This window comes from Microtus pennsylvanicus, chromosome 2 (assembly GCF_037038515.1).
Source record: "Microtus pennsylvanicus isolate mMicPen1 chromosome 2, mMicPen1.hap1, whole genome shotgun sequence".
NCBI lineage: Eukaryota > Metazoa > Chordata > Mammalia > Rodentia > Cricetidae > Microtus > Microtus pennsylvanicus.
The window spans coordinates 59114356-59127238 of record NC_134580.1 but is presented as its reverse complement, the minus strand read 5'-3'; the positions used below and the strand labels follow the sequence as shown (position 1 = coordinate 59127238).

Genomic DNA, 12883 nt, shown 5'->3' with positions numbered 1-12883 from the left:
ATAAAGAGGAAAAATGCGTATGTAGGTGTTGACATCCACAGAACCTAGCCCCTAGTAAAGTATGAGAAATTATCAATTTTAAAGAAACATTCGATGTTCTATTCCAAAATTTTAAGTTTTTAAACAACATGATTTTGCTGTGGATGAAGAGCCCTTGGAGATTGTAGATCTGATTTAAAATAGGGTTCCTGAAATAGGTTTTTTTGGTTCGGTTTTTGTTTGTTTTGTTCATCAAAGTAATATTAACCAACACAAGAAAAGGCTATGAGCTTCTCTCTCTAGTTATTAAAAAAAAAAAGAACCAAAAAACAAATTGGACCTAGAGCAGGTGACACAAAATAAATATATGAGCAAAGAAAATCAATATAATTTTAAATGGATACAAAACAATTTGAAAATAATCAGTTTCACTTATTAGAAAATTAACATGAACCAAAGATGCTATTAAATGCTATTAAACGAATAAAAGTGGAGTTAACAGAGATCAAGAGGTAAGAGGATACTGTGAATATCGTTGTATTGGTAACTCAGCAGTATGTGGGAAACAAAGGAACACTTCGGAAAGCATCATTTGGGAGCCTGGTAAGAAAAGTTTTTTTGAAAACTAATGTGCAAGAGCTTCCTTTCCAGACCCAGGTAGGTAATTTTAGGTGTTTAAGTATTAATGCCAGGCTTAGATAAAGCCCTCCAGCATGAAAAGAAGGTTCCTTTCTGAGACCAAAGTGTTCAAACCTTACAAGCTTTGGTGGTGGAGGTTTAAAAGCTCCTAAAAGTCGAAACTAAAAGCTGGTATATTCTTGTACATTCTGGTAAGGGATCAGCTCCTCTCTCCATTAGTGTCTTCTCATTTCTGCGTAAAGTTGATTTTATTATTTCTTAATGCCCTTATTTCCAAAATACCTTGATGAACATTTACACACATATAACCTAGTTTGCTGCATATGTGATGTGGGATTCCTCTCCATATGCTATGAATATGTTTTATTGCCATTGGTTAATAAAGAAGCTGCTTTTGGCCAATGGCTTAACAGAATATAGCCAGGCTGGAAAAGATACATATAGGGAGTAGGCAGGGTCAGAGAAGAAGCCATGTAGCCACCCAAGGAAAAAGATGTGTGTGGGAACCTATTGGAACTTTGCCGGTAGGCCACAACCTCATAGTGATGCACAGATTAATAGAAATGGGTTAATTTAAGATATAAGAGTTAGCGAGAAATACCCTTAAGCTATTGGCCAAACAGTATTGTAATTAATATAGTTTCTGTCTGATTATTTTGGGTCTGTGCAACCAGGAAACGAACGAGCGACCTCTGACTACAAATAAATATTTCTCTATTGCTTAAATTTTACCTTCAAGAGAAAGGAGTAAAAATTTGGGAACATCTGGGTTGAGGGTCCACTTCAGCCCGGGCTATGTGGCTTATCTTACGATAACTCAGTGAAATGACTGAGGCGAAAGGGCTGTAACAAAATCCTAGCTTTCAGAGAATTATAACTTTACCATGAAGAAATGGCTCTGATAATTCTACATTCTTTCTGCTGATAATTGGGACAGCAGCTGGTGTTTCAAGGGGAATAAAAACAAAACAAAAAAAAAACTGAGTGTGCTGAGTGTGGCTATGATCTCATCTTGCTAAACATGGGAGGAGAAATTACCCCGGGCTCAGAGCTTCCCTTCTCCGGGAATGAGCAGAGGGAGCAGGAGAACGAGCTTGGGAACCAGGCATCAGCAACTTGCAGATACTCAGGTGGAGGCCATAGAGGGCCTGTCGGTACAGACACTAGGGAGGACTGAAAACCGAAAGGAAAACCTTGGGGTTTGGGAGATCAAGTCCATGCTACTAGGGATTTAGAACCATATACAATATGATATAATTATTTTATAGACTTTGTTATTATAATAGGTCTTCCCTTTATAATTAGCTTGTTTGCTGAGCTTTCTTAGCATATTTTCTTTTTGGTGAAAATGTTTTATAAGTTTTCAAGTCTGAATTTCCCTGTCCTTTAGAGAGAATATTTTTTAATTTAATGTCAGGAAAAATTATAGGACTAATGGTCTTAGAATTCAGTATTAAGCACAATAAAATAGAATAAGGTAAGAAAAAAGTCTACAAATAGTTAACTTAATAAGTTGCTAGAGTGCTGTGGTGAAGCCTTGCAGGCTGCCTGCCCGGATGCCCCTGACGCATAGCGTTTCCCTCCAAGGATTCTGGTTTCTGACTCGTTAAGCGTTATTAAGAAGAATTAATGACTGTTTGCTTTCTTAGCAGAAGGGGTAAGAGTTCTCGGTCCTACAGAATCCCAGCACACCTAGAGTGATTCCTGTATCATGAGAAATGCTGAGAATCAGGAAAGCAACATCTTTGAAAGACAGAAGCCAAGCAGGGTATGGATGTGATCTCACTTTGCCACGCACGAGGAAAAGGGTTCCCAGGGTATTCTTGTGTTCATACAAGTAGACCTTTGAATCATGCCATCCTGTAACCTGCAGAGCTGATGACATGTGAGCTCCTAAAGCCTTGGATGAGATGCTGGTTCTAGGAATATCGCAGCTTCAACTCTGGTTTTGTTTTATTCCCAACAAAAGAAATGGTTTGGAATCTAATCCAAATAATCATACAAAATAACAAAAGATGTAGCAGCTCTTACTCCGCTGTGTTCTCCTCACTCTGACATGGTTCCCACTGACAACACACGTGCATGTCGTGCATGGGGAATTTCACTAATACTAGTCATGACTAATGACTCAGAAAGTATAGAAAAAAGGTATATGTTTCCTTTAAAATATTGGAATTCTCTGAAGCAATCATTCTTGGCAATCTCTAGTTTAATCTGTAGCTTGTCTAACATGGAGCAGTTATGGATTCCTGTTATTTTGAGATATAATTGGACCTTTTTGTATTTAACACAAAGTATAACTTAATTTTAGCAGCTTTCTTTGATTTTTGTTTTGTGTTTGTGTGTATGTGTGTGTTGAGTTAGAGAGAGAGAGAGACTTATGTTTTGTGGCCTTTTCTAGAGAGAGAGACTTGTTTTGTGACCTTTTCTTTGTTGGTACAGAAAGGGGAAATGTATCAGTTTTAAATTCGGTGGTTCTGTAAGATTTTCTCCAGTGAACATCCACTTCATAGAATTTCTGTATTTCTTGTTTGTTGCGCATCTATTGCATCATGGAAGCAGGCATTACTCATCAAGGCTTTAGGCAAAAATCAACCTTGTTGATGAAGCTGAGCCCCCCACCTCCACTCCCTGGTCATGTGCTGTCTTTGTTGGTCATGAGGCCGCCGATGGCATCTGTTTCTACGTGACTTGCTCAAGTCGAAAGAGAAAGGCTGACTGAAGGAACTTCGGCATCTTAGTGAGTGCCTACTTTTGTTTATGCACCAAAGGTGATCCTGCAACTTTTGAAAGGACTGAGGAATATTCTGGTAAGTGAGAGTGTGCTTCCTGGGCAGGTCTGAGGCTCTGGGTCTGAGTCCTCACATGTTATAAAGTGGGAATATTCACATAGAAGCCTCTAATCCCAGCACTAAAGAGTTAGAGGTCCACATATCAGGAGTTTGAAGTCACCCTTAGCGAAATAGAGTTTGAGAGTTTAAGGCTAGTTTAGCCCAATGATTATCTTTTTATTTTTATTTTTTTTAGAAAAAGGCAATTAAATTTTATCCAATTTAAATGAATTTTGCCCCTAAAAATGACTGCTATTGTGATGTTGTTCTACAGTATCTAAAGGTCAGCTTTTTTAAACCTGTATTTTTAAATTTGTAATAATTTCATCAATGAAGGCCAAATATTTTTGTCTCTTAAAGGTAAGTGAAATTTCAAATATCAATATACTGTGTTTGTATTAAAGTCTGTATACTTCTAAAATGTTCTGAGTGTGTTTTATTGCAATCTTTATGTCGTAACCTCAGAAATAGTACCAAAAGCCATTTGTAAAAAATCATTTAATATTGATAACATAACATTCCAGCACAGCTTGCCTTTGTCCTTACTATTACTACATTATTTCACTAAGTTGATTTCCTTAGAACTTACTCAAGGAGAGTAATCAGAACGTGGTCGTCTCTGCCTTGCCATAGCATCTCCCCTTCAAAGTGCACCAGTCCATGTTTTCTGGCACGCATGAGGATGCCCACCACTTTATCTGAAATGCGAACATATCTATCAAAGAGTTCTCCGAAGGTCACCTGGACCTTGCCATCGCGTCTGTGGCGAGCCATGGTGCGGATAACAAAGCACAACTCCATGATTTCCCGATAGATGTGTTCCTCAGCACGCTTGGCCCTCTCGGCTGTCTTGCTTCCCTCCTTGGGACGGCCGTAGCCCTCGTCTCCCTTGTGAAGCCGAGTGGCCATGGCCAGGTCATAGTCAAACTCCTCACTGAAGGGATTGAGCTTCTGCGACTGTATGTGTTCATCGGCCCACTGCTGCCACCTCCCTTTCAGGCTGTCCACTTGGCTGTTTTTCCGGTGGGCCTTACAGTTGAGTGTCTCTGTGTATCTGTTCGCCCTGAAGGAGAGAAGGTGGAGAAGCAAGGTTGACACACAAACAGCAAGGGTCAGTTCCCTTTGTGCCTCCCGTGTGCATGCATCTGAGTGTCAAGTCTTTATAGTTCCTGCTATAACAAAAATGCATGTTACTACTTGCAAAGAAAAAGGGAAAATTTTCCATCATTCTTACTTTATATCCTAGGCTGCTTTCTCTGTAACACTGATAGATTAAACACTTATGATAATAAACTCATGTTTAAAAAAAAAAACAAAACCTCGCTCACCTATAGTATAAAAGTATATTTCTAATACGTTTTATGTTATGAACATTCCTGAGCTGAAACCAGTTCTCAGGGCTTCTGAAACTAGTTATTTCCCAAACATTTATTTGGTACTACTATACAGACTGGAGTCTCTATAGGATTGTGTTGGGACCATTTGGAGGCCTGGCCTCCAGCTGTTCTTCCCTGCTAGAGATCTTTACTTTCCTTCTGATCTGAGTTACTGAAAGCTGTGTCAAAGTTGTTGACCAGCTCTGCTTCACGAGCACGTGTTGCCTTGGCCTTGAGGATCCAAGGATGAGGTTTTCACCTGTTGGCCCACTTGACTGTTGGGTATATTAAGCCTCCATGATGCTGTTGAAGAAAGGGCTTCTTACCGGTGACTAGAGGTCCATGTCTCTGTCTCTGTGTTTGTGTGTTTCAACCTCCAGCCCCTCGCCCAAAGCTTGCAAACTATATGGTAGTGCATAGGCATTTTGCACTGCAGAATTGTGTGCATTTTCCCCTTGAGAGCCAATTTACATGCATGTTAGTAATGTACACAATTTTTTAAGACATCAAGTTGCACAAACAGAAAACACTTGCTGACAGTAAGAATACTGAATGATGGGTAATATTTCAGTCAGCTGTAGCAATGAGGGAACTGAAGCCAAGAAGATTACAGACTGCCCTAAAGACAAAACTATTAAATGAAAGACTAAAACTGGAATTTGAAGCCAAGTTAAGACACCACAAGAGGTCAGAAATGAAACTCTTAAGAAATACTACTTGAGGCCAGGCGGTAGTGACATACACCTTTAATCCCAGCACTGGGGAGGTAGAAGTAGGAGGATCTCTGTGAGTTCAAGACCAGTCTGGTCTACAGAGAGAGTTCCAGGACAAGCTGCAAAGCTACAGAGAAACCCTGTCTCAGGAAAAAGAAACTAAACAAAACAAAACTGCTTTAGTGTATAGCAGAGGAAGAATTCTGCAAAACCGAAGCTAAAAATGAGTGTGATATGCCACCAGCATTTAGTGATAGCATGTAATAGATGGTTGATTTTCAAAGACTGTGTGTGTGTGCCTGCATGGGTGGAGATGAGGATGTGTGTGTGTGTGTCTGTGTGTGTGTGCGTGCATGGGTGGAGATAAGGATATGTGTGTGCGTGTGTGTGTGTCTGTGTGCGTGTGCCTGCATGGGTGGAGATGAGGATATGTGTGTGTGTGTGTGTATGTGTGTGTGCATGTATGTGTGTGTGCATGTGTGTGTGTGCATGTGTGTGTGTGCATGTGTGTGTCTTCATGGGTGGAGATGAGGATATGTGTGTGTGTGCGCATGGGTGGAGATGAGGATATATGTGTGTGTGTGTGTGTGTGTGTGTGTGTGTGTGCCTGCATGGGTGGAGATGAGGATATATGTGTGTGTGTGTGTGTGTGTGCGTGTGCCTGCATGGGTGGAGATGAGGATATATGTGTGTGTGTGTGTGTCTGTGTGCGTGTGCCTGCATGGGTGGAGATGAGGATGTGTGTGTGTGTGTGCGCATGGGTGGAGATGAGGATATATGTGTGTGTGTGTGTGTGTGTCTGTGTGTGTGTGTCTGCATGGGTGGAGATGAGGATATGTGTGTGTGTGTGCGTGTGTGTGTGCGTGCGTGTGTGTGTGTGTGTCTGCATGGGTGGAGATGAGGATATATGTGTGTGTGTGTGTGTGTGTGCGTGTGCCTGCATGGGTGGAGATGAGGATATGTGTGTGTGTGTGTGTGTTCCCCTGAATTTTGGAATGCATTGTTTCATTAGAACTACAAACCCAGTTCTTGAAACAATGCATTGTGATAAAAGATGCAGACTCAGTTTTCAAACCGCTAAATTTTGTACTTGAAAAACTCCTCTGTTGCTTCTGTATCTCCAATTTAGTAGACTTTATCACTTTGTTTTTCTTTGTAAAAGAAAAAAAAAATTGGGGCTGGAGAGATGGCTCAGCGATTAAGAGCACCGCCTGCTCTTCCAAAGGTCCTGAGTTCAATTCCCAGCAACCACATGGTGGCTCACAACCATCTGTAATGAGATCTGTGCCCTCTTCTGGCCTGCAGGCAGAGTACTGAGAATACTGTATACATAATAAATAAATAAATTTAAAAAAAAAAAGAAAAAAAAATTACCCCATCTTCCTAAGGCAGCCATCTTTATTCTGCGGAGCACTAAGTGGCCTCATGTCTGGAAGCATAGGGACTGAAGATATGAGTTATCTATCAGAGGCTTGACAGGACTCTGAGCACTCAGAATTCACTGCTCTCGACTCGAGAGTGCACCAGGTTTATCTGTCAATGTACAAACTTGCTAAATTCTGCTCAGATGGCAAATGGACCAGTGAATCACAGTAACTGTTTCTAAGGTATTCCAGCCCCCTCCCCTGTGGTCCCAAGCTCTGTTATGTCAGGATATCCCTGAGTTGATGACACTCATCGCATCGTCCTGGTGCCAGGAGACAAATGTTTGCTCTCCTTCCATAAGGAAGAGATTCATGCAGCCCACCAAGTGCAGACATTAGATCTGTTTAAGTACAATAGAAGTCATCAGAGAAAGAAACAGCATCCACTAGATGGCGAAATTTCACTAACTCCCACGTTGATGTTTCAGAAAGTCCTGTGACTGGTCTCACTGTCCCTTAGGACTGGAAGGGAAGGCTCTGATGTAACACTTTCATAGCCATATGGAGAAGAGCATGCAACAAGGTTAACTGGGGAAAACAGCAAACAATACTATACAACACAAGCTTATTGCAGTCCTTTAAGTTTGCAACAGTTCTAAAAGTAACAACACATTGAAGTGGACAAGATTTTACTCAGGCCCACTGAAGAGAGCTGTCACCCCTAAGCCATCAGCTGCCTGCTCGCCTTCCCAGTGTAGAATGCAAAATCTTGGAACAGTAAACGTATCCCTGAGAGCTCAGTGGTGAAGAGAGGTGTAATCTAATGATCATAGCTAGCTCAAAGAAAAAAAATCTGTGGCGTATTTGAAAATGAGGATCCATCCAGCTACAAAGCATGAGATATTTCTGAAGGTGTGATGCAGTAAAGTCTCATTTGCACAAACTTGGAAGCTAACTCCTGGCTGCTTAGCTACTCCATCTGTCCTTAATGATACCACCTAAGCTCTTTGGGTAGCCGTTGGATAGTGGGAAACGCACCCTAAAAGACATTTGCCAAGAGAATCCAGGTAACATCAAGTTCATTTGCAACTAAAGTGTAGAGGCACCAGGCTGAAGAATTCAGTGATGTTATGCACAAATGAAAAATATTACATTAACATCCAGGTGACCAATTGAACTCACGACTTCCTTAAATAGTCTTACGTGGGTATCCTTATTTTGTAATTTTTATAAAGGGAAAAGGTATAGTAGAAAACTTTATGCTAGCATCAGGAGGCGATTTCTTTAAACTTCATTTTCTATGACTTTCTGGTTTTTAAGGTGTAATTTCTGTTTTCTTCTTTGATTTTGGAACTTAGGTGCCCTAAGTTTTGGAACTTAATATTGTTTTGGAATAAGAGTTAATGTTGGTTTGGAAATAAATCTATGAATAAGCCATTATCTTTTAAATGAAGCATTTTCTAAATCTCATTTCATTGTCATATTGTGATTCCCCGAAATAAGAGAAAATGGAACAAAACAAAAATTAGAAAAGAAGTATATCCATACGTGGTGGCACACTGCTTTAATCCCAGCACTCAGGAGGCAGAGGCAGGCAGATCTCTGTGAGTTCGAAGCCAGCCTGGTCTACAGAATGAATTCCAGGACAGGAGGGTTGTTACACAGATAAACCTGCCTTCAACAACTAAATAAATAAATAAGTCTATTTTAAAATTGTAAAACACTTGGAAGGCATATGCCACATAGAATCTTTTCCATGCCAACAACATCTTGGCATGGTTTTGTCTCTTGAACTGTTAAAAGTATGAAAGGGCCAGGGTTAAATTGGAATTAGAAATTCTGATGTCCTAGGTATCTTTTAGGTCACTGAATACAATAATATCATGCTATTGCATGCTTTAAAGTTTCAGGTGAAAAGGGTTTAGATCAGTGGTTCTCAACCTGAGTGTTGTGGCCCCTTTGAGGGTTGAACAGCCATTTCACAGGAGTCACCTAAGACCATCAGAAAACACCTTTTGACTCATAACAGTAGCAAAATTACAGTTATGAAGTAGCAACAAAAAATCATTTTATGGTTGGGGGGTCACCACAATGGGAAGAACTGTATTAAAGGGTAGCAGCATTAGGAAGGCTGACAACCCTGCTTTAGGTTGATCTTTGCAAAGACAATACAGTCTAAATGGACAACAAGAAAATTACCAGGCCACCCATAGTTTAGGAGACCAGCACTGAACTCACTCAAATGTTCTCGGCCTGTGCAGTTTCTCATAGCCAACAATTATTTCCTCTCTGAGAATGTGCAAAATGATTAATCGTACCAGATGTGATAGGCAAAGTACCTTGGAAAGTTTAGCTTTATTAGCAAAAACATTCTTCCTAATCTGTCCACTCCAAAACCAGCTTGCTCTTAATGCTGCTTTCCTACCTGAATGCAGCTCATTAGTAGTGTAGTGTCAACATGGGAGCCAATTTTATCATGGTTCTCTCCTTTGGGGAGTAACTATTTGAATAAGTTATTAAATGGCAATAAAATGAACAGAAAATAAAATGACCAGGAGTTTTATATATAATCTATTTTAATGAAATGGTTCTGGAAAGTTCTCTAATAAATGTCCTTCGCCCGAATCCCAGCTTCAGTATGACACGGGGCCTAAGAGTGAATTTCCTAGCCCACATTTGAAATATTTATGAATACAGTTGGGATATTTATGAAGAGAGGTGGTTGTGCTGCCCCCACCAGACAGGCAGCGAGCGCTCTACTGTCTTAGAACCTAGGCTCCCTGCCCCACAACACAGGGAAATGCTGGGGAGACTTGCTCCTCTGTGCATTGGCACTACCCAGGGACTATCAGTAGTTGATTAATGGATCATCAGGATCACACATGCCAGGATTATGTAAAAGACAGGGCCTTTGTTGCTGGTCAGCATCTATGATCTCTGTTCTCCTAACAAGCCTCTGATTCTTCCTACAAATTGGTAACCAATTCAAAGTCCAAGGAAAGCATTTTTACTAGAATGGGTGGAGGGAGCAGGGAGTAAATTCATCAAGCTAGGTTGGAGAGATGGCTCAGTGGGTAACAGTTCTTGCTATGCAAAAAAATGAAGACCTGAGCTTGAATCACATAAAAATAAAAACACATATAGGCATGGCCAATTCTGTAATCCCAGCACTGAGAAGCAGACAGGCAGATTCCTTGGTGCTCGCTGGCTAGCCAGACGAGCTTCCGGCTCAGTGAGACCTTGTCTTGTATAGAAAAGGGCCACAGAGCAAGACACCTGGCATACTTCTCCCGCCTCCACACCCCCGTGGAGGGGTTTGTATGTTAATGGGCTTGCACGTACACACACACACACATACATGCACACACACAAAAGCCATTATTTTGTCTCTTTTATTTTATTTTTATTTTTGGTTTTTCGAGACAGGGTTTCTCTGTAGCTTTTGGTACCTGTCCCGGAACTAGCTCTTGTAGCCTTCAACATAGTTGTCCTAAAACCCTGTACTTTGGAGGTCATTGAGATCAATTAAGCTGACGTCTGGCTTTATGCTAAGGGAATGCATTAAGGCAAGGCTCAGATTCAACCTTTTCTGCTGCCCCACTTACTGTTCCTGTGACTTTGGTGTGTCTTAGTTTCTGGGTGTCTTCTTTTCTGACCCTATACTATCCACATCAGAAAAGGGGTTGACATACAAATTGAACTCAGAAAGCTGGAGGATAGTGCTGACTTCTGGTCGCACTTGTTGGTGAGACAGTAAACAGCACGGATCAGAAGGGACACATCCTAAATTAGCACTCTCCTTCCAAACCAGAGGTGTGCCTGCCCTAAAGGACTCAGTCTAGCTAGCAATCCTTCCCTCCATATTTCTGCTGCTGGCTGGAACTCTTTAATAATCGAGGCACAACGAGTAGAGGATACAATCACTTACTGGGAGGGCAAGGGGCGCTTGATCCTGGCAGCAGTCACTGGCACCGCCTCCTGTTCGGGTCTCTCCTCCATGTCCCCTCCGTAGCCACTGTCCTCCGTGTCTATGCTGTCACTCTTCCACGTGGGCTCGTCCTGTTCCATCACTTTCCAGCCTTGGGTCAGCTCCGACACCAGATTAGTGCATTTTCTTCTCCGCGTTGGCGAGTCACGGCTGAGAAGTCTGTCAATGTCGTTCTCCGGCTGAACAGCTTCAGACGGACGCCCGTCGTTCTCATACTTGTGGCTCAGGTAGTTCACATCTCCTCCTCTCTCATAAGCCTTGCTGACAACTGTTTTGGTCACCTCTTTCCTCTTGATGTGGGAGACCTCGGAGGCGTCCTCTGAAGGTTGTCCACGTCCATGTCCATCTGGCTTTGAAAATGGAGGTTCGGGGCCATGCTGGTGGGGACTGGGGCATGCCACTGGCTTAGGAGTGTGCGGTGGGTCATTGGTCGCTCCAGGCAGCCAGCCTGCAGGCTCCTGGGCCTGCCTGGTGCTGTTCTCATTTGCCCACTGCTGCCAACCGCGAGCCAAGTTGATAACCAGAGTTGCTGTGCGTACCTTCCGGAGGGCACTCTTGGCGGGCCCCGCCTCCCTTTCATTTTCTCCAGGAGCCATGTTACCTGTTTCTTCTCTGCAGGCAGTCTGGGCCCTGGCTAAGGAGGGAACGTGTGTGAGAGAGAGGCGCTTGGGATTTAAATAGAAGCAGGGCGTGAGTGGGAAGGGGAGCCCGTGAGGGTGGAAACTATTCAAAGCATTTCTTGCCACGATTCGGTGCCATCTCCGTGACGGTGTTCTGTTTTTAAACCCTGACAGGTCCCGTTTCATCACAGCAGAGGGACATCTCTGGTGGCAGAGACACCGGTATGTTTCTTCCTCTCTTCTCCAAGTGCCAGGATGGAAAGTACTAGATTGCGTCATGCGCTCAGCTTTCTGCTTTCCTTGACCTTAAAAGATGACCCTACCATTTATAGGAGCATACAGTTTGTGCACAAATTGTCCAAGAGCAGCTTAGGCTTCCTCTCAGGTAAACGTCTGTAGCCCTCAATAGAGCTGCTATTTGGTCACATCTCATAAAAGAGTGACAAGATCTCTACCTTCCTGCAGGTAATAACAATGTTCAGAGAGATTGGCAGCTTGAGCCTCCTTTCTTTCTATAACTGTCAGAGAGAACCCTGAGAAAATTGTCTGATCAGTTCTTCATTTCTAGATGGAAACATTGAAACCCAGAGGAAATATGATCCAGATGGTGAAAGGCTAATTATTGTTTTCTATCCCCATACTGGGAGAAAACCTGTTAAAATACATTAGCATACAATGTATATTAAGTCAGTAAACTAGTCTACTGATACAAAAATTAAATTATATTTTACACATCTTAGTATGTATCTTTTTATATACTTACCTACATTTTTTAAATCTATAACTGTTTAATCATATAAAGACAAAATAAGTGGACACTCTGAGGCATGCTCTCTTATTTTATTTTATTTTGATACAAAGTATCGTTATGTAGCTCTAACTGGCCTGGAACTTGCTGTGTACAACAGTTGCCCTCATTCTCCTGCCTCTGTCCAGTGAGTGCTAAGCTTACAGGCATGTACCACTACACTGGGCTCCCTTTTTTGTTGTTTTTAATGACTGACTATTAGTTTGATTAATATTTTCAAATTATTTTATTTATTTTTGAGGTTATAATATAATTACATCATTTTTCTCCCCCCCCCCCAAACCTCCTAAATATTCCTACTTTCTCTCTTTCAAATTTATGGTCTCTTTTCTCATTAATTGGTACATGCACACTGTGTGTGTGTGTGTGTGTGTGTGTGTGTGTGTGTGTGTGTGTGTGCTACATGAACAAGTACAACCTGCTAGTCTATGTAATGTTACTTGTATGAGGCCTCAATCCTCCACAAATAACTACAGGCAACTAAGGAATGCGAGAGCAGAAATATTCTTCCCCTGGGAAGAGCTGCTCATCGATGGTTATTCAATACTAAATGATGAGCCTTGAA

At 41.8% G+C, this 12883-nt stretch overlaps 1 protein-coding gene across 1 annotated transcript; it reads right to left on the bottom strand.

Moving 5' to 3' along the window:
• Positions 1–3929: 3929 nt before the first annotated feature.
• Abra (actin binding Rho activating protein) lies at positions 3930–11554 on the bottom strand. The gene is made up of 2 exons (XM_075961067.1): positions 10831–11554; positions 3930–4512 (listed from the first exon to the last, which is right to left on the bottom strand). The coding sequence occupies exons 1-2, from the start codon at positions 11484–11486 to the stop codon at positions 4035–4037; spliced, it is 1134 nt and encodes a 377-aa protein (XP_075817182.1). The 5' UTR covers positions 11487–11554; the 3' UTR covers positions 3930–4034.
• Between the last annotated feature and the right edge of the window lie 1329 nt (positions 11555–12883).